General features: G+C 41.9%; 1 protein-coding gene across 1 annotated transcript in view; it reads left to right on the top strand.

The window, feature by feature from the left end:
* The window catches only part of GUCY1A2 (guanylate cyclase 1 soluble subunit alpha 2), a 176,764-nt gene that overhangs the window by 5,410 nt on the left and 148,041 nt on the right, over positions 1–23,313 (top strand). The window contains exons 2-3 of the mRNA XM_032990777.2: positions 10,308–10,369; positions 14,147–14,268. Of these exons, the coding sequence (XP_032846668.2) occupies positions 10,308–10,369; positions 14,147–14,268 (184 nt within the window). The remainder of the gene's footprint in view (positions 1–10,307; positions 10,370–14,146; positions 14,269–23,313) is intronic.

Genomic DNA, 23,313 nt, shown 5'->3' with positions numbered 1-23,313 from the left:
GAGAGGTAACAAATTGATTTTTATATGAGATTTTGAAAAAATTTTGCGTAAGTATTCTGAGCTCCTTATAACTCACATTAACCCATCAAGTATATCTAAGATCTACTGTTGTAGGAATAACTTCTATAACTTCTGCCTATCTTTCTTAATGAAGGGAGGTAATATCAAATGATAACCATATCAGCAGCATGATGAGCTTATTCACTTAATAGCCCAGGCTGGATGAGCTTTATGTGAGTAAGGTCCTTCTCAGGAATGAGGGTGTGAAGGAACAAAAGCATGAAAATGGTGAAGAAAGGCACTTCCCATGAGAAACTCCTAAATTCTTACTCCAACAGGTAAACAGGATTAATTTTTTTAAAAGTGTGATAAAATCAGAATTTTGCCCAGTCTCTTTCAACTAACAGGGAGGAAAGCCGTTTATACACAAGGTCACACGAGCAGTCTGTAGCCAGTCAATCTGCTATTTCATAGCATCAAACAGAGCTGTGGTGTCTTAAGCAGGAACATTCTGGAAAACGTTATCAGTCTGAGCATCATGGTGGGTTTTGTTTGTTTGTCTTGTTCAGTGGTTTAACATCTCATGCAAGGGAACTTCAGCCTCAGAAAATAAAATAGTAAAAAAATCAGTTTGGCTATACTGGAGGGCCTGCAGCATTGGAGTGACCCTGATGAAATTTTATTTAGGGTGAGTTTGAATATTTGACATCTAATGCTTAGATCGATCATAGTCATAGTTGCTTTCTTAATGTTTGTACAGCTCCTGGCTGAAATCTTGACTTCCCTAGAGGGCATGGAAAAAAACGTGTCTTGGAAACATTCATACATCGTAGATAATCTTTGCTACCTGGAAGAAGAGAGCATGTCCCCGCTGGGGATCATGCCTGCCCACAGGCAGATCTGAACTGCTGGCTCACAAACCAGAGTGTGGCAGCACCAGTGTTAATCCCACAAAATTGATCTCAGTTGTTTTGCACTTCTCTGCCTCTTCCCTGGCCAAAGTGTATAGGTGCAAATAATAGAGAAAGACTTTGTAAGATAAGAAGTGTTATGATCGTCATTGTATGCCCCTAAGTAGCAGTGCGCAGTCATGGCTACGTGAAAATGAGGGTGATGTCCTTCATTTGAAACTGCTTGAGCAGAGACAGTAACTGCTTCACAGCAGTCCAGTGTAATCCTGGTGAAATTTATAATGTGAACATAGAGAAAAGCCGCCTCTTTCCTTCTACCTCTTGTGCTAATGTTAAAGGCTGTTATAAAATGCTTTGAGTAAAAGAAATCATTCTATGTCATACCCACATTCTTTCTAGATGTGTCTGCTTGCTAACTCTCAAACTGAGTTTTAAAATGAAGACCAAAAAAAAATCTGTGGTTTGTCTATAGGTCTCAAAGGGATAAGCATCTTTGCAGCTCCGCATATGAAATTATGACCAGTTATACTGAGGAAATTAAGTTTGTTCTATCCCAGCAGAAGAAATTCCTTGAGAAGGGCAGACATGTAAAACTTTCCATTTCCTATCTGTCTGCCAGAGTAGCACTGGTGATTTTATGTAGTAGATGTGAGTTGCATTAGAAGATGATCAGGTAGCATTAGTGGTAGATCATCTATTTTATTCTCACCTACTGACTACATTTTGTCTGCAGCACTGAACGGATCTTCTACCCAGTCCAGACATGGGTGAGTTTCAAAGATGAACAAAGTGATCCCAGCCAGTATTATAATGGATAGCACCCTGAGATACTTATCCTTCACTGTCAAGGAGTTAGACTAGATGATCTAATAGGCAATTTCCATCTGTAATGTCTGTGATTCTTCTAGTTGAAAGGTGGCTGGGGATGCAGGAGTTATAATTTCTGATTATTATTTAGCTCTGCTTCATTTCTTCAGAGTGTTTGCGTTGTTACTAACATGAAATAGTATGGGGTAAAATTCTTAGTCTCAAGGTTATTTATTAAATTAAGGCATTTTTTTTGATGTGCAGAAATATTTTTTTGTGAAGAGAACTCCAGTTTGCATCAGCTGAGGAGCAGAATGGTCTCAAGTTTAGGTGCCGGGTAGTACTGAGCTCAGGCGCTGCACCCTTGCCTGGTCCCATCCGGATCATCGTGAACTGTTCTAGGGCAGCTTGTTTTGCCTCCAGCTGTCAGTCATCCCACTGTAGATCCTCAAACAGTCCCTTCCTGGGGATTCTGCACCTTCCTCTCTTGATACCAAATCCAGTGCTAGTCATGGAGGTCTGCAAGCAGTTGGTGCTTTTATCTAAAGCACCAACTTCTGGAATCAGGAAGCCGTTTTTCATGAAGAAAAAAAATAAATTTTTAGCTCATACAGAGGAAAAATGAATGCACTCCAAAGGTTCAGAAGCTAGAGAGTAAAAATATATTTTTATTTCCTGATTATATCAAACCCACTATTAAACTTCCAAAGATTTTTATTTTTAATATTCAAATGATTGCTTATGTTGGGACTATGCTTCTCCATTTCTGATTTCTGTCTTTGCCCTTTCATTCCATTCTTTAGCTATTGGGAGGGGGATGGGAGGAGGATCCTGGCTGTGCAGGACCTTAAAGGACCTGCTAGGGAGCCTTCTTCCTTTCTGCATCATCAGAAATTAGTCAGATGCCAAAGGATCCTTCCTTTTCTTTCTGAGTTTTGTTCTTCCCTAGTTGGAGCAATTTCAATTCATATCTCCCCACTCCTGGCACATGGGAATGTTGATAAAAGTTTGTCTTCAGCTGGAGCCTTGATTCTTTGTTTACGGCCTCTTTAACATCAATATTTTGGTGACCAGTAGGGCAGGGAAAGAACAGTTTTCCTCTGCTTTCATGAACATAGGGTAAATATTAAAAAAACCCAGACTGGATGTGAAAATGAGTATTTTGCCATTTATTTCCTTCCAGATGGGCCAGATGCACACCTACTCATGTGTTCTTAGAGATCTGTAATCACCTATGCACAAAGACATGACTAAAATTGGTTCCGAAATATGAAAAAAATAGATGTTTTTCATTAATGAACAATCACCAGCAGTGAAGTTGGCAATTAAAATCTTAAACATCTGCTGAGTTAGTGATTGAACACTACAAATTTGAAGCATGTAAAACTTCCAGCATCAAAGTACTGATTTGGCTGAGGTCTGTGGTAGCTTGCCTCTCCTGCATGCAGAAGTGTGGATTCCTCTAGGAAGAACTTCGTGGCTCCCCAGGGCACAAAATTCTGGAGGAGCCCCCTGAGTCAATGGACTTCCTAGAAGAAATTCTGATAGAAGCAAAGTGGTTTCTAGCTGAGCCTATTATACTCTTCAGTGCTTTAACTTTTATGTTTAAAATTTTAAGCACTCAAGTTTTTAAGAATATGACTGCTGAAGCACTTCTGAGGCTCAGTTGGGAGCTACTTAGCTTTTACCAGGAAAAATCTTTGAAACCTTGTTAGGGTTAAGGAGAAACTGCCTGTGTACCTGGCTGCTCTCTTGGCTTGGACCTCCCTGTTCCATACAGTCCCCTTCTTCTCTAATTCTATCTGGTTGTCTTAGGATGCAAAAGGAATGGGATGGAGAATTTGAAAGTGCATTTATGTTAATTTAGACTGAGTCATCTGGGATACTGTGTGCAATTCTGTCACCTCAGGGTGGGGTTTGTCTGTCCTTACTTAAACATTTAAAAGATGTCTAAGTCTAAAGCAATCACTCAACATCTCTCTAGACAAAAGAAAGAAATGTGTATTTCTAAAGACTGAGTCCTCAGGCATGTATTAGATGCCAGCTATAGGATGAAATGGATCACTCTGAGTTCCTACAGTTGGACAGATGAGCCCTACCATTTATTTCCAAAGGTGTTGCAGTCAAATGAAAGACATTTCAGAGGCAACAGAAAATGGCTAGGGAATAGTCTAAAGTCTCTGTCCTCTGAGAAGACTGGAAAGCTTACATTTGATTGCCTTAGGGAAGACATTTATAACAAGGGATGCAATTAAAGTGAAAGTCCTCTCCCCTTTGTCTCCGAAACTGGAGGCAATGAAGTTAAAAGAAAGGAAAATTAAACTGAAAAAGAGAAAATTGTACACAATATTTAAACTGGAATCCTTTTTCAAAGGAGCTTGTCTGAGTTAAAAAACCTAGAATACTTCAAGTTCATTTAGACAAATATCTTAATAAAGTCTTTCTCCAGTTAGTCATAAAAGTGCTTTTGGAGAGCTATTACTCCCCTAGCTTCAGGTCTTGAACCAATTTTGCACTGCTGGAGAGCAGAGTGAGATCTAGCAAGAAGGGCAGATTTCTCCATGAGTGCATCCTGCAAACAGTGGCGGCTGGTGGGGCGACAGTGGCTGCCATGTGAGGATTGCTGCCTGCTGGTGTGCAACAGCAGTGTGCTCTGGTTGTAGCACTGAGGTGTTAGGTGAAGGAGCTGTAGTAGATGGTGAGCAGGCTGTACGCATCAAGGAGGATGGACAGGTCTTTCCAGAGGCCCTGCAGAGACAAGAACCTGAGCCCCATGTTGAAAGGAAGGAGGAAAAATCAGAGATAAACCTTGAGGGTCAGGGGTGGTAACTCTTGAGATGGAGGAGGCTGGAGGTTTTTTAGTTCTGGCAACACAGCTAAGGCCCCCTTTCCACCTATGGTTCAACAGCTACAAAGCAGGTACAGTGCCCTGGGAAGAGTTGGGAGCCAGGTGAGCCTCAACCCTGAGTGTCTTCAAGAAAAGGAGGGTGGTAGGTATCAGAAACTTTCTCCTGAGGAGACAGAAGCACTTATCTGCCAGCCTGCCTTGCTGCCTCAGGAGGTTTTCTGCTTGCTCAGTGTCCTGGGTTGAGTGGTGGAGTTTTTGGTGGCAGGGGAGGGGGCTATAGGGGCGGCCCCCTGTGAAAAACTTCTTGAAGCTCCCCCAGCTCCAAGTCAGCTCCACCTCTGCGCCAAAACTGAGCCAATCAGCTGCGCCTCTGTGAGAACGTATTTAAGAAGGGACATGGTGATGGGCAGTCGGACTTGTGAGGAGGAGTTGTGGCAGCTGCATGAACACCAAGGTCAGTGGAGGAACGGAGGAAGAAAGGAGGGGGGAGGTGTGCTGGAGCAGAGACCCCCCTGTATCCTGTGGTGAGACGGCAGGGCAGCCCCCTCTGCCACCCATGAAGATCTACGGTGGATCAGACATTGATTTACGGCCTGTGGCTTCTGCCTTATTGATCAAGGTGCTGTGCCTGAAGAAGGCCGGGGTCTCATGGGAAAAGGTAGCCCCGCTGCTGTAATTCAGCACTGGGAGGATTGCAGCATGCGGGGGAGTCCCACGCTGGAGCAGCTCGGGAAGGGCTGCAGCCCGTGGGAGAGAATCCAGTCGGAAAAAGTTAGTGACCCATGACGGAGCAGTGTGGGGAACGCTGCGGCCCATGGGAGGAACTCATGTTGGAGAAAGTTTGTGGAGGACTATCTCCTGTGAGAGGGGGACCATGATGGAGCAGGGGGAAGAAGTTCCAGAAGCTCCCCCCACTGAAGATAAAGGAAGTGGCAGCACTGACTGCACCCCCCATTCCCTGCCCCTGCGCCACTGGGGGAGGAGGTAGAGATATCGGGAGCAGAACTGAGCCCGGGAAGAAGGGAGGGGTGGGGGGGAAGATGTTCTCAAGATGTGGCAATGCTTCTCACTGTCCTACTCTGTTACGTGTTGTTAGTGTCTGTAATAAATATATGTTCTTTTTTTCTTCCCCTAACGAGTCTGCCTTTTGCTCGTGCTCATAAAGGGGGATTTTTCCCCATCCCAGTCCTATCTCAAACCCCAAGCCTGGCTCTCTGTCCCTTCTTATTGCCGGAAGAGAAGGGAGAGAGCACGGCTGTGTGGTGGTTGGCTGCCAACCAGGACCAAACCAGGACACCCAGAGCTTGGATATAGTGTTGCAAAGAGACTGACAAAGCTCGTTTGTCTCCTGGACCATGGCTCCTGCTGCTCATCCATGTGGGCACCGATGATACAGCCCAAGGAGTTCTTGAGTACATCAAGAGTGACTACACGGCTTTGAGTGCAAGGGAAAAGGGTGCAGGTGACAGTTGATGTCTCCTTAATCCTGCTGGTGAGGGGGAAATGTTCTGGTTGGAGCAGACACATCTAGTAACGCAGTCCCTGGCTGTGTGGCTCGTGTTGCGCTGGCAGAGCTTTGGTCTCCATGGGCATGTGCTCATGATAAGGTGGGTAGAATATTGACCCTTAGGGTGGGATATTGAACGTTAGGGCTCAAGAGGTGGCCATCAGAGTCACAAAGTTGAATTAGCAACCAGTTACCTCCGCATATGTGTCAGGGATTGATACTGGGGCCAGCAGAGGACTACCAGGTTGGTCAGAGGATGGAGCACATGACAGCTGAGAAGAGGCTGGAGGAGCTGAGTCTGCTTAGCTTTTGAAAAGAGACAGCTTTGGGGGTTTCTCGTTGCAGTCTACAGCTACCTGATCAGGGTGTGTAGAGAAGATGGAGCCAGACTGCACAGGGGTGCACAGTGGAAGGATGAGAGGCAAAAAAGCTGTGAGATGGGAAGTTTCAAGTCAGCATTAAGAAAAAAAACCCTAAAATTGTCATGAGGGTATTCAGACACTGCCACAGGTTGCCCAGAGAGGTTGTGGGATCGCCATCCTTGGAGACACTCAAAACTTGTCTGGAGAAGGGCCTGAGCAACCAGTTGCAACTCACATTACTTCGAGCGGGAGGTTGGAGTAGAAGACCTTCCTTCAAACCTGTATGATTCATTGATTTTGTGATTTTTTACAATTTATTTTGACATACTAGGGTTAGCTATGGTCTGATACCTGGATTCGGAATCAATTTAGGGAAGCCCTGTGGCCTCTTCAGTGCAAGAGATCAGTCTCAATATTTTCAGTGTTGACTTCTACCTTATATATCGTCATTCCAGATGAATCTTGGATATGATCTGGTATGACAATTCTTGGATCAATATGCAGTTAACAGTAGCAATACTGGCATGTTGTAATTTGATTTGCCCTTAGAAACATGAACTGATGTGACCATTCCTTTTGTATTGCATACGAAATACTAGTAAAGCATTATAATCAAAATGAATTGTTAACATTTACTGGTTTAGGTAATGGTCACTGTTTTACATTTATATTAAATCTTTCATTTTGAGTGGCCATGAAGCTTTAAAACCTCTTCGGTAGATAAAATGCCACTGGGTACTTGCTTGGCACAGACTTACATTGAGGTGGAGGAGGTATATTATTATAGGCAGCCTCTGGTCTCCCTGAATGGCAGAACTATGCTTCTTGGAGAGGTGATCAGTGTCGTGCCACTAGGAGAAGATTTAGATATTTTGCCTCCATCCAGTCTTGCCACAGGATGCAGAAAAGAGGTGGAAATGTTTTCCTGCCCACTCTCTCTCTCATGGGCAATGCATAGTCAGTAGTGGAAGACGTAGTACACCACACTAACCTTGCAGGCATCCATAAGCAGGTGTCATATCTCTTCTCTATGTTTTCTTTAGTCATGGCCATAGTTACAGAACTACATCTATAGCAAAATGACATTCACCCGCGATAAAATCCAGCAAACTGAGAAGATAAGCACAGTGGCTTTTTAACCATGCACAGTGACATACTGTAATAATGCTTGTTGGAAATGAAGAAAGAGTTTGTGACTCCTCAGGTCAGTTTTCATACTATGAGAACATTACACAGAGCTCTGTTTATGACCAGTGTTTTAAACATAAATTCTACTTTTTGTTTCTACTTAATTCCTAAGATTTGATAGGATAAGCCAATGAAAAGGGGTGTGCATTCATGGGATTTTATTAAATTGTCTGACAACAGCTAGGCAGCTGACTTAGTTTTCAGAAGAAAGAGTTAACATGGGCTAATTTTATTTTTCCATTCAGCACTGCAGGAGAAGGGAGGTCTACTGATGAAATAGGATCAGGACTTGGAGGTTGCTTGTATGGTCAAATCTTGGGGTATTCAGAAGGATTTTTCCTTGGGTAAGGAGTGCACCATCTGTGTGTCAGGCATGAGAAACACAAAGACAATCCATGGAGGATTGCTTATGTGTCATAAGCTGCAAAACTACCTGAGAAGATAAAAAGATATTTTCCTTCCTCTCTGCTGTGGTACCAGATATTGCTGCCTGCCATACACTTGCTATAAAAGCACTTTGAGAGAATCAGAAGGGAGATTTAATTTAACAATCAAACATTTCTACCATTTCCTATTTCATGTCAGAGGAGTTACTGCTGGAGTACTAATGTTTTGTGCATAGGGAGTGGGGCTGAGGTAAATGCTGTATGGAGATGGGAGGTGGCAGCTGTCTGGACCTCTTTGCTTAAAGACATTTTGCTTTGCTTCATTGCTAGTGTGGGAAAATACATCTTTTCTATGTGAAGAATGAATTTTTCTGCCTGCTGAGCGCAGGAAAGATGCTGAATCTCTGTGAAAACATGCCATGAAATATTTTTGTAGCTCATCAGGCCTAAGGACTTCAACACCTGCTGTACCACTGAGAAGAGGAGTTTTTTGATATGTGATGGTTTCATTCATATGGAGCTTCCGTTGTGTTTTGCAAGAGAATATATAACTTTTAATGCCTTTTAGCACAGGAAACTTAGCTCCCACAGAGAAGAGATCATCTGATACAGAATTAACAAAAAAAAAAACCTGTTTCAAGATTTACATCTCTTTTGAGCTTATTTTTGTTCTTAGAATCATGGAATCGTTTGGGTTGGAAGGGACCTTTAAAGGTCATCTAGTCCAATCACCCTGCAAATAAGCAGGGACATTTTCAGCTAGATCAGGTTGCTCAGAACCCTGTCCAGCCTGACCCTGAATGTTTCCAGGGATGGGGCATCTACCGCCAATCTGGGCAACCTGTTCCAGTGTTTCACTACCCTTATCATAAACAATTTCTTTTTTATATCTAGGCTGAATCTACCATCTTTTAATTTAAAACCATTAACCCTTGTCTTGTTGCTACAGGCCCTGCTAAAAATTTTGTCCCCTTCTTTCTTGTAAGCCCCCTTATGCATTTGTTAAGTGCATACATTTCTACACATTTGATTTCAAAACAGAAGACATGTTCTTATAGTTTGGTATTAAAAAAGAAACTTTTACAATTGTACAAATCCAGTGCAGCCTGGTATGCTTTTTCATTCCTACAGTCAGCAAAACAAATGCCTCCTTCTGTAAACTCAGGACCAAGAGCAGGTAGAAATCTCGGCTCTTGTGCTGCTGAACTGATACAGCAGTAAGCAAAATCTGAGACTTTCGAAGGTGATAGAGGTTTTAGAATGAAATTCCTCTAATTAAGGGGCATTTAAACGATTACTTTCCAAAACAATTATATGTCTTTTCCAAAAGGTAGGGAAATACTAAATATCTCTAAAATTTCAGTGTCTGCTGCTGCGAGTCTGATCAAAATATCTCTGTGTGCCTCTGATACAGCAGGAAGATTTATAAATCCCAATTGTGTACCTTTGTCTGACCTCTGGCACCAGGAAGAAATGGACAGATGAAAAACCTCAGATTTGGTACAAACTAGTCATTTTGGAAGAATGTTGTTTTGCCATAAGTGACTTGGAAAAATCAAAAGAGGATGACATGAATTTCACATTTACTTTATTTACACAAAGATCTCTCATGAATTAATTCAAAACAATAGTCTCAGCAGCAGTAATAGTAAGGAAAATAAAAATATATATGTACATACGTATTTTGCTGAACACTGTAGTAGTAGTAGTAATGCAAATAAGCACATATATGCACATACGTTATTTGGTGGACACCTATTAAAATGCAATAGCATAGAAATGCTTGAAGCATGTCATCATTTTCTTTTGATGAACTTGAGTTTCCTAATAATGTAAAAGATGACTGGAGAGTCATAGCTTGTCAGGAAAGTGAGCCAAAAGAAACTGTATAATATTCTTTAATACAAAATGCTCTAGGGATCATGCAAAGTTTAAAACCTCAGTGCCTCTTCCTGGTGTTACTTTCATCACAAAATTATAGCATTTTCTTGCAGACTACTTTAAATTAATTATTTTCAATTAATGAGATAATTATTGGGTCATAGTTTTTGAGAGCTAATAGTGAAGGCTCCTTTGTTATGCACAACCAGTCTTGTAAGCAGTATTAAATACGTCACATTGTTAAGTGGTGAAGTAACATATAAGGAATGAATAATATTTCATATCCATTGTTGCAATGGGCATCTGGCAGGTAGAAGATGAGGAGGTGTAAAATTGCAGAGAAACAGTGTGTTAAAAGATCTGTTTAAATTGTACTATCCTTCCCTAATCTTACATTTTTTTTTAATTCTTCCATAGCCTCAGACCATTCGGCAAACTCTTCAAAGGACACTGCAGTATTTTGAGCATCAAGTTATTGGGTAAGTGTTAATGTGAGGTAGTGAAAGGTACACAGTAATGTTTTGCTCCGTGCTTCCTAAGTCACAGCCTTGCATGACAAGCTTTTTACTTTTCTCTCAAATTCTTAGAAATGCTCTGGAGTAACTATACATACCATGGATGTTAATGATAAACTGCTGTCCAATCCTGCTTCTATGTAACCTCACCAGAGCACGATTGCTCCATTAACAGTTACGTTTCCTATATAAGGAGAATATGGAATCTTTCTGTAAAAGTATAAGATCTATTCTGTTTTGCTTTTCACAGAGCTGTCTGAGAGTGCTAAAAAAGTTACTTATACTATGACTTGATGTCCACATCTTGCAAAATCTTGCATCAGTGCTTGTTACATACATAGATAGTTACATACTTCCAGGTTTTTGCAGAAGCAGGGCTGAAAGCCACCTCTTAAGAACTTATGACATAGTTTCAGATTTTGGTGCACTGGAGGGAATTGTCCTTGTCTGTTTCTCAATGTTCGGATAAAATTGACAGGGAGCCCTAGCTTGGTGGCTGATATCTGCAATATTAGCAGTCTGGCTGGCTCCTGAGGGCAGCGAGTAGGCCATTCTTGTCAGGTAGTTGTGATGTCTGCTATGGGGCAGGCAGGGGGAGAAGCCTTCTGGCTGCTAATTTTTTTAGTTGCTGAAAAAATTGCTTGAAATCTCACATTAGGAGACTTCAGAGGATGATACAGTGCCCTGAAGAAAGCATGTGTGCTATAACAATGCAGCTTTTTATTTGTGGCCACGTGTGGCTTAGATGTAAGTTTAAAACTGGAACGCTCTGAAAACCTGTAATTCATGTGTCTTATGATACACTGACTTAACCTTTTTGAACATCAGTATGAGTTGGTTAAAGTAGCATCTGTCTCTAGCAAATGTCCTGTATTTGTCCTCCCCGGTGATCATTACTGTTGGTACACACTGTGGTGGGTTGACCTTGCCAGCTGCCAAACCCCTACAGAGCCGCTCTGCTCTCTTGGTACCCCTCCTCAACAGGACAGGGGGAGAAAATAAGATGAAAAAAGCTTGTGGGTTGAGATAAAGACACTCCCGACAGCTCTGGCTCATCCTCCCCTGAGTAGTGCAGGGGGATGGGGATGGAGGTTGTGGTCAGTCCATAGCAGCTCCTCTCTGCTGCTCCTCACGCTGCTTCCCTACTCTGCCCCAGGCTTTCCACAGGCTGCAGATTCTTTCAAGGCATATCCACCTTCTTTGCTGGGTGGTCCTCCATGGGCTGCAGGTGGAGATCTGCTCCATCGTGGTCCTCCGTGGGCTGCAGGGGGACAGCCTGCCTCACCATGGTCTTCATCACAGACTGCAGGGTAATATCTGCTCCAGCACCTGGAGCATCTCCTGCCCCTCCTTCTTCACTGACTTTGGTGTTCATAGGGCTGTTTCTCTCTGTTCTTTTCCTCACGCCTCACACCTCCATGAGGTGCTTTCCCTTTTCTTAAATTAATTTTCCCAGAGGCACCACCCACTTGGCTGAGGGGCTCAGCTGTGCCCTGCGATGGGGCCATTGAAGCTGGCTGGAACCAGCTGTGCCCAGTGCAGAGCAGCCCTGGCCCCTCTTCACAGGGTCCTCTGCAGCACCCACTGCCAGCACCTGGGTGCGGACACCCGATACAACATAAATGTTCATCAAATCTCCCATCCCAGTCAAGATAGAATCAGAGAATCATAGAAACATTTAGGTTGAAAAAGACCTTTAAGATCATCAAGTCCAACTGCCCAGTCCACCACTAAACCATGTCCACATATACATCTTTTAAATACCTCCAGGGATGGCGGCTCAACCACTGCCCTGGGCAGCCTGTTCCAATGCTTGACAACCCTTTTGGTGAAGAATTTTTCCCTAATACCCAATCTAAACCTCCCCTTGTGCAATTTGTGGCAGTTTCCTCTTGTCCTATGGCTCGTTACTTGGAGAAGAGACCGACACCTGCCTTGCTACAACCTCCTTTCATGTAGTTGTAGACAAGTGGTAAGGTCTCCCCTGAGCCTCCTCTTCTCCAGGATAAACAACTGCAGTTCCCTTAGCCGTTCCTCACAGGACTTGCTTTCTGGACCCTTCACCAGCTTCATTGCCCTTCTTTGGACGCGCTCCAGCCCCTCAATGTCTTTCTTGTAGTGAGGGGCCCAAAACTGAACACAGTATTTGAGGTGCAGCCAAACCAGGGCCAAGTACAGGGGGACGATCCCTTCCCTAGTCCTGCTGGCCACGCTATTTCTGATACAAGGCAGGACGCTACTGGCCCTCTTGGCTACCTGGGCACACTGCTGGCTCATATTCTGCTGGCTGTAGACCAACACCTCCAGGTGCTTTTCTGCTGGGCAGCTTTCCAGCCAGTCTTCCCCAAGCCTGTAGCATTGCATGGAGCTGTTGTGACCCAAGTGTAGGACCCAGCTCTGGGCCTTGCTGAACCTCAAGTTCAGAGGTGTGGAGTGGCTGTGGTGTCATTCATGGAGTCAGTGACACTGGCTGAAGAGGCCTGGCCTCCTGGAGTGGCGGTGAGACTGGGCCGTGACTTTGGGCTCTGGGTCATCTTGAGCAGTGTGCAAGGGCATGGCCTCCTGCCAGGTGCATGGCTTGGCATTGCTGGGCATCTGGGAAGCTGTACAGACCACGCAGCTCACCGCAGAACGCACCAGCAGCCCTTACCATGAGGTTTTCCTTACCTAATATGAGCCCACTCTTCCCAATATGCTTTAGTCCATGTGGAGAACCAGTTTCCTGTTGGGCTGTAACCTGATGTGCAGCTCTGAATCCTTTCTAGTCCTTTTCCACAGGTGCTGGCAAAACGGGTGCTGAAATTTTACAGACATTAACCAGATGAAGAGTCTAATCCTTAAAACTGCTATTCATGATTTATGAAGTATAAACAAAGTATGAAAGCATAACAAAACTGTTAATAAAATACTCATTAGAAGAGCTTTTCTTTGTGCATTGAGCTAAATTGATTGCGTATTTTGCCAATTGCATTATCACTCTGCTGCACTATTTTCTTCACTTGTATTCCCTCTTCTGTTTTCATTATCACCTGCATAAAGCTTTGTTTTAAACATAGTTTCAGCTTCTGTTCTGTTTCTGTTGAATTAAGGAAAAACAATCCAGCCAAACCAAATCAAATAGAATAATTTAGGTGGTAGCTGCTTTCTTGCTTGTTGGACCATAGCTCTGTGCCTTTCATCAGTGGTAGGATTCTTTTTAATTTTTCTTTAACAGTCTATAACATAAACTTTATTCTTGATAGTATAGTGAATTGCAGCTTGACATCTTTCTGCTGAGATGCTTTCAAAAGATAATTCACAGAGAAATCTAGGTTTTATACTTGCAGTGCTAATGTAACGTGATGTGGAAAATATATTACTCTTATTACATACTCAGCATTGCTTCATAAACATCCTGCTTTTACAACTTCGTTATAGACAACACCCCAGTCGGAATGATATATGACAGATATGTGATACCCTTCCCTCATGCTTCAGCCCTTTGATACTATTTTTTTCTTACGTCTTCATTTTCATTACAGATAATATTCGAGATTCTAGTATAATACCTGAGATACCCAGGCTACTAATGCAGTGTCATCTGTGTGTGATAATGCACAAATGGAAATGAGGTGATGGAGGGGAGAAGAGGGAGGAGATGAGGCTAAAGGCATTATTTATCACCACTGCTGAAAGACGTTTGTCGACCTTGCATTTATATAAGGAGACACTATAACTTTTTTACATTTTTTTTAACTGTAGTTACAGGGATGCAGAGAAGAACTTTCACAATATATCAAACAGATGTTCGTATACAGACTGCTCTGGCAATGAAGAAGCCGAAGATGTCTCAGGAATTCTCCAGTGTACGGCTAATGTACTTGGTATGTATTTTTTCAAGGGAATTTGTTTCCTTTAGTTGGAAGGAAAGTTTACTGACCATCCCAATACCGACAACAAACCAAGGAATGTTTGCTCCAACAAAGGAAATTTAGGATGTAGGCAGCTACATATCAGCGTACTGTTACCATATTTGTCTGCTTTTCTACATATATTTTGTGCCTTTGAGACAATTCAGACTGATTTTTCAGTGGTGGCAGTGGAAGTGTACTGAGCAATACCTAGTCATTAGAGAAGTTCCCAAGGCTTTTTAGTCCACATGGGCTTGCATCTGTGCAGGCCTTGGTCTTGGAATTATCTCAAGTGGTTTTATGAGGGTTCTACAGAACAACAGATACTCCTGTCATCTATGGGCCCAATGGATAGAGGGTCTGAGAAACACAGAGCAGGATGTACCTGAGACATGAAACATTCTGGAAAATTATGTTCATATTGAAGAATGCTTGCTGCAATAAACTTTTAGAAATGTTGCATGTCAAGACAATGTCATCCATCACTGAAGTGCAACTGTTTCAGTAGGTGTCAAAATTAGGTAGCTGGTTATTTGAATCCATTCTTCTGATGTGTTCAGCTTGTTCTCCTTCCAAGTTGTTAGTAAGTTTTACTGCTTTTCTGCTGCTATCATGGAGTTTGAAAATGGAGAGTTCTTGCAGTCGTTTCTCTGCAGGAAAGACCCTGCGTGTCCTGGTGGCCAGCAAACGGGACACGAGCCAGCAGCAAGTCCTGGCAGCGAAGGTGGCAATGGCAGCCTGGGCTGTATGAACAGGAGCAGAGATACAGATCGAAGGGACTCATTATTCCCATCTACTTAGTACTCATTAGACCACATCTGGATTACTGAATCCAGTGTTGGGAGCCCAAAACTACAGAGAAGTTGATAAACCAGAGAGAGTTCAGTTGAGGCCACTAAGATGGTGGGGGATGGCATACCTGCCCTGTGAGGAGAGGCTGGGGGAGCTGGGCTTTTTCAGCCTGGAGCAGCGATGGCTTTGAGAGGACCTAACAACAGCCCCCAGTGCCTAAGAGGAGGTCCTCAAGGAGAGGGATCTGGGCTCTTCACAGTGGTGCAGCATGGGAGGACAAGAGGCAGCGGACCTAAGGTGAAACAGCAGATGTTCAGACTGGGTATTTTTTTCCATAAGGACAGTCAGGCAGAGGCACAGGTTTCTGAAAGAGGCAATCTGTGTGCAGTCTCTGCCCTTGGAGGTACCTAACCTCAATTGGGTAAAGCCATGAGCAACGTGGCTTGAATGACCAGGCAACTCACGGGGTCTCTTCCAGCTTGAAAGCCTCTCTGATTCTGGCCCAAATGACATGATGCAGCTGTTGATACCATGAAGACATTTTTGCTAGTTGAGCTTTTTTTTTTTTCTGAATTTTTATATAACACTCACACCACTCAGGGCTGTGTTTTTTGTAATGTTGAAATACTCTTTGATCTTCCATTTGAGATCTTGGTAGGCTGCTGGGGTGGAAGGCACAAAAGATGGCATTCTAGTTCATAATAGTTTTTCTTTCAGCTAGTAATATACAATATTAATCCTGTGAAATTTTTATGGGCTTATGCAGTTAGACTTTCTTCATCAGGAGGCACAATGCTGTAATCTGATCTTGTATGATAATTAAAGAAGTGATTTACATTCCAAGTCAGGGGAATACTGTAAGGTGATACTCTCCCACTTTGTGGTCTGGACCATTGTATCCTGCTGACCTTTGGAGGTATATGAATTGCATGTCTGTCTTTTCTGTCTCAAACTGTTAAACAGACTTGGTACGCTCTGCGAAATAGCTAACGTTCTAATTGAGATGACTGTCTTTCACTGACATTCAAAAAGCTTTTTTTTTTGGTGTCAGGTGCTTTGTTCTTATATTATTAGGTGTCAGGTGCTTTATTCTTTTATTATTACCTATGTTATTATAGGTGCTAGGTGCTGTCAGGGAGGTTCTGAGTGCCCTTAGCTGCTGCTGAGAAGCACTTGCACATTTGTGATGGGGAGAATTTAGAACAAATTAAATTGTAAATATGTCCAGTATTAGTAAACATTTTTTTTGATGTTTGCATTTCAAAATAATTGAATGCTAACTTTTAGAAACAAATGCTGTGAGTGATAAGGTAGGACTCATGCAAAGCAAAGGGTTTTCATGCTATCATGTGTATATTAATAGTATAAAAACCCAAATTAGACATTCAGTACTTATTTTACCACGACACGAATTAGGTGTTCTCAGAAATAGTTATGAATACTTTTATCTTCAGAAAGCTTTTAAATCAATATGTTAGTCCTTGCCCCTTAGCTTGTCTGAGTAATGTGCAGCCTGTTTTTTCAGTGATATCCTCACAGTGCATGTGTGTTGGGTAGATCAGACTGTTGGGATCATAGTGTAGGGATAACATCTAGACATTACTGTCTTGGGATATTGTTAAAGTGCACTTTGTTGAAAATAAGTTTGCAGAGACTTACTCTCAGAAAAGCTCACCTTTTAAAGAATGAATTTGAGTTCATAGCAAAAAAAAATCAATGTGAGCAAGACACTGAGATAATTTAAAAGCAGTACTTCCTTCTTCTTATCTTGGACGGGAATGTTAAGGGAATGAGCAGTAAACCCAGCTTTTTCATTTTAAACATAGCTCCTGTCACAACAGGTGAATAATTAACAGAGGGTGCACAGTTAATTCTCACATATGCAGTTATTTTTCTGATTGAATAAGGATTAGTGAGAGCTACTTCTAAGCAAGAAGGATGTAACCTTCTGGGTTGTGTATCTAGAGCAATTAGCATTGCTGAGACAAGGAGACAAGAATGAATCTGAGTGTGATGGAAGCTAGAGAAACTGTTGAACCAAATCTGGCTCTTTGTTTATTTGTGTGAGTGGGAACAGGGACTTTGCTGTCTAGGGCTGGAAGAAAGTGTTTTGTTCAGGGTGCTTAGAAGCAACTTCCTGATCTTTTACCTTAGATATTGCCAACATGATTCACCTCTCCTGACACTCTGACTGCCTCTAAAGCAAATGCTGAAATCGTTAATAAGCTTGGAAGATTGTGAGCTTTGCACTGTGGTCCTGGTGTGATTTATCATGTATGAATATGGGAATTTTCCTCCTGTCAACTCATCACTGAAGTGTAACACTATCTTCCAGAAGTGGAAGGACCTCATTCTCCTCACCTGCTTGCTGTGTTGCTCCTGCTACAAGTCTAGACATCAACAGAACTCTTTCTGCTTTAATCCACTGTAGTAAGGGAGCCACATCCATCATGCTCACGTGCAGTAAACCACAGCTGATACCAAGTCAATGGCACAGATTTCCTCTGGGGTGACAGCTTCTGAGACAAGAATATTTAATTTAACTTTGTATCCTTTCCAGAATAGTCCAGACAGCTTTGTGATGGACTCTGCTTTCTTTAATTGGAGCGTACATACTTTTGCAGTGTCCTTCATAAGCACATAGAATCATAGAAACATTTAGGTTGGAAAAGACCTGTAAGATCATCAAGTCCAACCATTAACCTAACACTGCCAAGTCCACCACTAAACTATGTCCCTAAGTGCCACATCTACACATCTTTTAAGTACCTCCAGGGATGGCGGCTCAACCACTGCCCTGGGCAGCCTGTTCCAATGCTTGACAACCCTTTTGGTGAAGAATTTTTCCCTAATATCCAATCTAAACCTCCCCTTGTGCAACTTGAGGCAGTTTCCTCTTGTCCTATGGCTTGTTACTTGGGAGAAGAGACTTGCTACAACCTCCTTTCACGTAGCTGTAGATAAGTGATAAGGTCTCCCCTGAGCCTCCTTTTCTCTAGGATAAACAATCCTAATTCCCTTAGCCACTCCTCGTAGGACTTGCTTTCTGGACCCTTCACCAGCTTCGTTGCCCTTCTTTGGACGTGCTCCAGCCCTTCAATGTCTTTCTTGTAATGAGGGGCCCAAAACTGAGCACAGTATTTGAGGTGTGGCCTCACACAAGGGACACAAGGGACGATCACTTCCCTAGTTCTATCATCCAAAGGAAAAACAAGTGACAATATATTGGAGATTGGAAAAAAGAGAAGAGAAATCCTAGCTTCTAAAGGGACCCTTTGTAAATTTCCTAGTTGTAAATAAAGTATTTCAAAGAATAAGGGCTGTTTTGCTTTATCCAGTTGACACGGGTAATGCTTTTAGCTGGATCACTAAGCTGTGTTCAGAACAAATTGGTGTTTTTAGTTTGAACTTACTTTAGAAATAATGACAAGGCAAAAGATTCCTATGATAAAGTATATTATGTGAATGACTACCACATTTCTTTATTAGGTGACCATAAATTTATACTGAGGTACACTAGAGAGGAAGATTGTATGTGATGAGATTTCTTATTTAACCTTGGGCAAGTTTTTATTCTTTCTGTGCCTCAATTTCCCATCTGTATAATGGAGATAACAGTGTTTCTTTTAATCCTTTAAACCATATGTCAGTGCTATTCAGATTTTAACCTCCTCAAAGCATAGAGTTTATCATACCATTTGTACATTCAGCATTTTGAGCAATGACAGCCAAATCTTGTTTGGGACTGCTTTTGTCCCCATAACTTAAAATAATTTGATTTCAAGTAAGATGAGAGTGTGCATTTTGACTAGTCAGAATAAAGCAGAAGACTTCCATGTAGCTGCAAATTAAAACTTCAGCAACAGGAAAATAAGGATGAAAACTTATTTTTTAGTCTGTAATTCCTACTGTTAGGAATTTAATTTAGGACATAAAGCCTTCATGACCTGTCTCCTGCTTGTCTTTTGGGCAGATAATTCCAAGCAGGTCTGTGCTACTGAGCTTTACAAAGCAGTAGGACAAATGCTCAGTTTTCATTTTTCAACCCCACTGTGCACTTCTGATATATCACATGATGTTTCTCACATCCCAAATGCACAAACTAGATAAAAATTGTATGGCCTTCACCTCACCTCCTCTAGACTCTTTTCAAACACTGCACACAATTAATATAGTGTTTGTGGATGTGAACTATTTTTCACTCTGTTGCGGTTTGAGCCCAGAGGGCAACTGAGCACCATGTAGCCATTCACTCACCTTTTCCTCCTTCAGGAATAGAAAGGAGAAAAGAAAGTAAAAGGCTGGGGAATTGAGATAAGGACAGGGAGGGATGGCTCACCTATTATGGATCATGGGCAAAAGACAGACTCCTTAGAGGAAGAAAAAAAAGAACATCACTTTATTTCAGACACTAACAAAACCAACACTTATTAGACAAGGTGGACCAGTGAGAAGCACCACCATATCGAAACTAAAATCCACCCTTCCCTTCCTGCCCACCTCCCCCCGCCCCCGCCAGTCTCAGCTCTGCTCCCAATCTCTACCTCCTCCAGCACTGCTGGGGGCAGGGGATGGGGGTTACAGTCACCTCACAGCTCCTTCCTTCTCAGGAATGCTGCACATCCCTCCCCTGCTCCATGTGGCTCCCTGCTCACTGGAGACAGGCCTCCATGCACCTTCTCTGGCGCGAGTCACAGGATGCAGCCATTCCCATCCTGATCCGGCGAGTCCCGGCTTCCTTTAAGTGCAGTGGCCTGTCCTGGTGTGGGCTCCTCCACAGGCTTCATGTTGTCCTCTGCTCCACAGCGGACCTCCATGGGTGGCAGGGTGGGTGGCCCTGCCATCTCACCACAGGATACAGAGGGGCTCCAGTGCATGTTCCCTCCTTCCTCCTCCCTCCTTCCACTGACCTGGGTGTTCACATAGGTGTCCTTGTAACTCCTCCTCACAAGTCCTCAACCCTCTCTCAGGTTCCCCTTCTGAAATACATTATCACAGAGGTGCAACCATCATCGCTAATTGGCTTGGACTTAGTGCAGAGGTGAGTCCGACTTGAATCCGGGGGAGCTTCGAGAAGCTTCTCGCAGGGGGCATTTCTGTAGGCCCCTCCCCCACTACCAAAAACCCTGCCACAGAAACCCAGCACACACTCTTGGTCAATCCTTCACAAAAAAACAAAAGGTAGTTTAGTGGAGTTGCATGTTTTCCTTTAAATGGCACCAGTAGTTCATTTGGAGAGTCTTTGCATCTTGCTGAGGAACTCTGTAATCTGTCATAACTTTGATAGTAAAACTAATGAAAAGTAACCTAAATTCATAAATGCTGATTAAAAAAATCTGTTGTGCAAAATTTGCAATGCAGAGTAAATGTTCATACCAAAACTTTAACAACATGGAACAAACGTTGTCTTTGAAAGCCTATTTGTGTATGAGATTACAATACCTAAATAATGTAGCACTACCATGCTATATATACTGCATAAATAACATGTGCAATACCTTGGGCGCGCTGCCCAAAGTTACAAATGCACTTATATCAGATAGTTACTTCAGCAAGGAGGCCTGGAGAAATAATTACACCTACCTGACTTTCCATTGCTTAAGATACAGAAAAACACTCTCTTCCATTTTTTGTTCAAGAAATTAATTTATACAATGCAGTTCATCTGTTATAAAAACTTAGTTCCTAAAATCTTACTACAATTATTTAATTTTCCTTAAAAAATGCACAGCATATGTCAATTGCTGCTAAGTCAGCTCTGTATGAGGACTCAAATGTATTACAGGAATTTTTCCTGTTAGGCATTCTTAACTTGTAGGTTAAAAATAATGCTCCTGCTCTTGATTTTGTTTCTGAGAGTGATGTGAGGATTTTGTGTCTCTGTCATTACTAAGTGAATATCTTTCTGGGCATCTTCCATTTGGAGGATGATATGGCACAGTGGCGAGGATTCCTGAATCCCCTAGTGATAAGTTATGTGAAATCCCAGCCCAGACACCTGTCCTGTCAGCGAGATAAATCATGTTTCTGGATTCAGCCTCCCCAAAACACCGAGGAGGAGGTGGAATCCGTCGTTGGTGTAGAGGTTTAGAGAGCTCTTGCTCTGGGTGACATTTGCTTGTCACCACTGAGGAAGATATGTGCTGTAGGTTGCTTTATATAGAGCAAATCACTTCATGCCTAAATACATCTTGCAGGGCTTTCCTTCATTTAGTGAAAAGGGCATAGTACTATAAACGTAATTTAGTCTCTACATTTGACAGAGTTGAAGATCTGTGTTTCCTTTGGGAAACTGAGAAAATCCTAGCTCATACCTGTATTCTGTAGTTAAAGAGGAATCAATTTGGGAAGATTATGATAAGTATTAAATAATAACATCACATCACTGCTGAGAAATACTATATTTGAAGAGGCCGGAAATACATAAAAAAAGGAGATTTCAGGACAGATCTTAGCCTACTGTGAGATTAGACCAGGTGATGGAGTTGGAGAAGCTAGACAGGGGTTTGGTGCACTGACTGCTCAGCAGGTGTCTGAGAACTGTAAATGCTTTATATTGAAAGTACATATATTACTATCACTTTCCTTTTTGTTTGAGCTAAGAACTGCAGACAGTCATTAGGATGCAAGTAATTTAGGATATACAGCCTGATTTATAATTAAAGTTGTTGGTTTACAAATGGCGTAAAAGGAAATATTACATAACCCAGAGGACTGGCAATACTAATGGATTTTAATATTACTTTGAACTCTATCCAGGGAGGGGGTCTAAGCTATGCACAAATGACTCCTATTATTTAGCAGATGCTACAGTGCACTGGTAATACAAAAGTAATCTAAACAAAAGTCACGTAATTCATGTGATTTCAAAACTGAGTACATCTAAATTAGAGAAGGACAAATGTTTATATCAAATGGCCTTAGACATCCCACTCTTCTCAAATCAGAGCTATTTATTGTTAGAAAGCAGATGAACTGCCAGTAGATAGTGAGCAGTTTGAAGTTATGATGTACAGTAACATCTTGTAAAAGTCTATTTATAAACTAGAAGACATTCTGGCAGTGATTCACTGACTAAATGTAGGTGTTTGCCATTATTTTAGGTGCTGTGGGGTATCTTGTGTGGCCTCTGTTAAACCTTCAGAAATGTGTAGGTCTCCCTTAAGTCCGGTATCCTGGCAGATGTAACTATCTGTTAGTTCTTTTGTAGATGTCTTGGATGCCTTATGAAAGCTCAGGTAGCTTTAAATTTCTGTATTTAATCAGTTGAATTGAGCCCTTAATATATATAAGGAATTATGAGAGATGATTTTGCATTTCATGGGAAGAGTTTTTAGATTTCATTGCAGTTTTATTCTAAGAAGTGAAGTTGTGCTCCCTATGTCAATTCAAAGACATATGTGCTTATTTTAATGCAAAAGAAAATGAAAAAACTCTGTTCTTATTGCTGTTTGATCTCTAGAGTTAAAATTAAACAAACTGGATGTGACATTTTTAGGAATCGCCAACCTAGTGACTGCATTTTTCATTTAATAAACACTGTGCAAATCTAAAAAGTGAGGTTTCTGAGATGTGGCTGGGGGACGGACGGACCATAAAATGATGGTAGTCTTGCTTCAGACAGCTTGGCTTTGCATGCAGAATTGGCTGCTACTGAAAGCACTATGTGTGGAAAAAAAAAAGAACATTGCCTGTTCTTAATCTTTCAGCTGAGCTTCCTGTGTCAGCAGTTTGGTGCAGAATCTCTCACATGTATGCTTAGCCTAGGTGATCAGGTCCTCACCAAGAGGCAGCAATTACAATGATGTTTCTAAGCATCATTTGTCAGAGGAGACCCTCAGTTTAACAAAGAAAGAAAAGACCTCAAAAAAACCCTTGTTAACCTAAACCGAAGTATTTTAGGTTAACAAGTGTGAGGAATTATTTTTAACAATAATTCTTATTTTTATTTTATGAAATCTTGAAAGATATGCAGACCCTGTATGGCACTAGAAGTGTAGTACAAATTTTACAGTTGTGTCAAAACCATATGTAAAGGCATAAAATGATATTATTGTTTTTATATAAAAAACACCAAAAAGGGTAATATAAAAATACTATTTGGATTCCCAGGATGATACAATTTCACCTTCATAATGAAGTAAGATCAGTCCTTTATACAGAAATTAGATACTGGTACTAGGCTCACTCACAAGCCAAATGATTCATGTAATATACCTTCAGCAT

Source organism: Tyto alba, unplaced genomic scaffold, assembly GCF_018691265.1.
Source record: "Tyto alba isolate M040663 unplaced genomic scaffold, T.alba_DEE_v4.0 Super-Scaffold_2, whole genome shotgun sequence".
In the NCBI taxonomy this organism is placed as follows: domain Eukaryota; kingdom Metazoa; phylum Chordata; class Aves; order Strigiformes; family Tytonidae; genus Tyto; species Tyto alba.
Note: the sequence above shows the minus strand (reverse complement) of the source record. Positions and strands in the feature narration are given on the sequence as shown.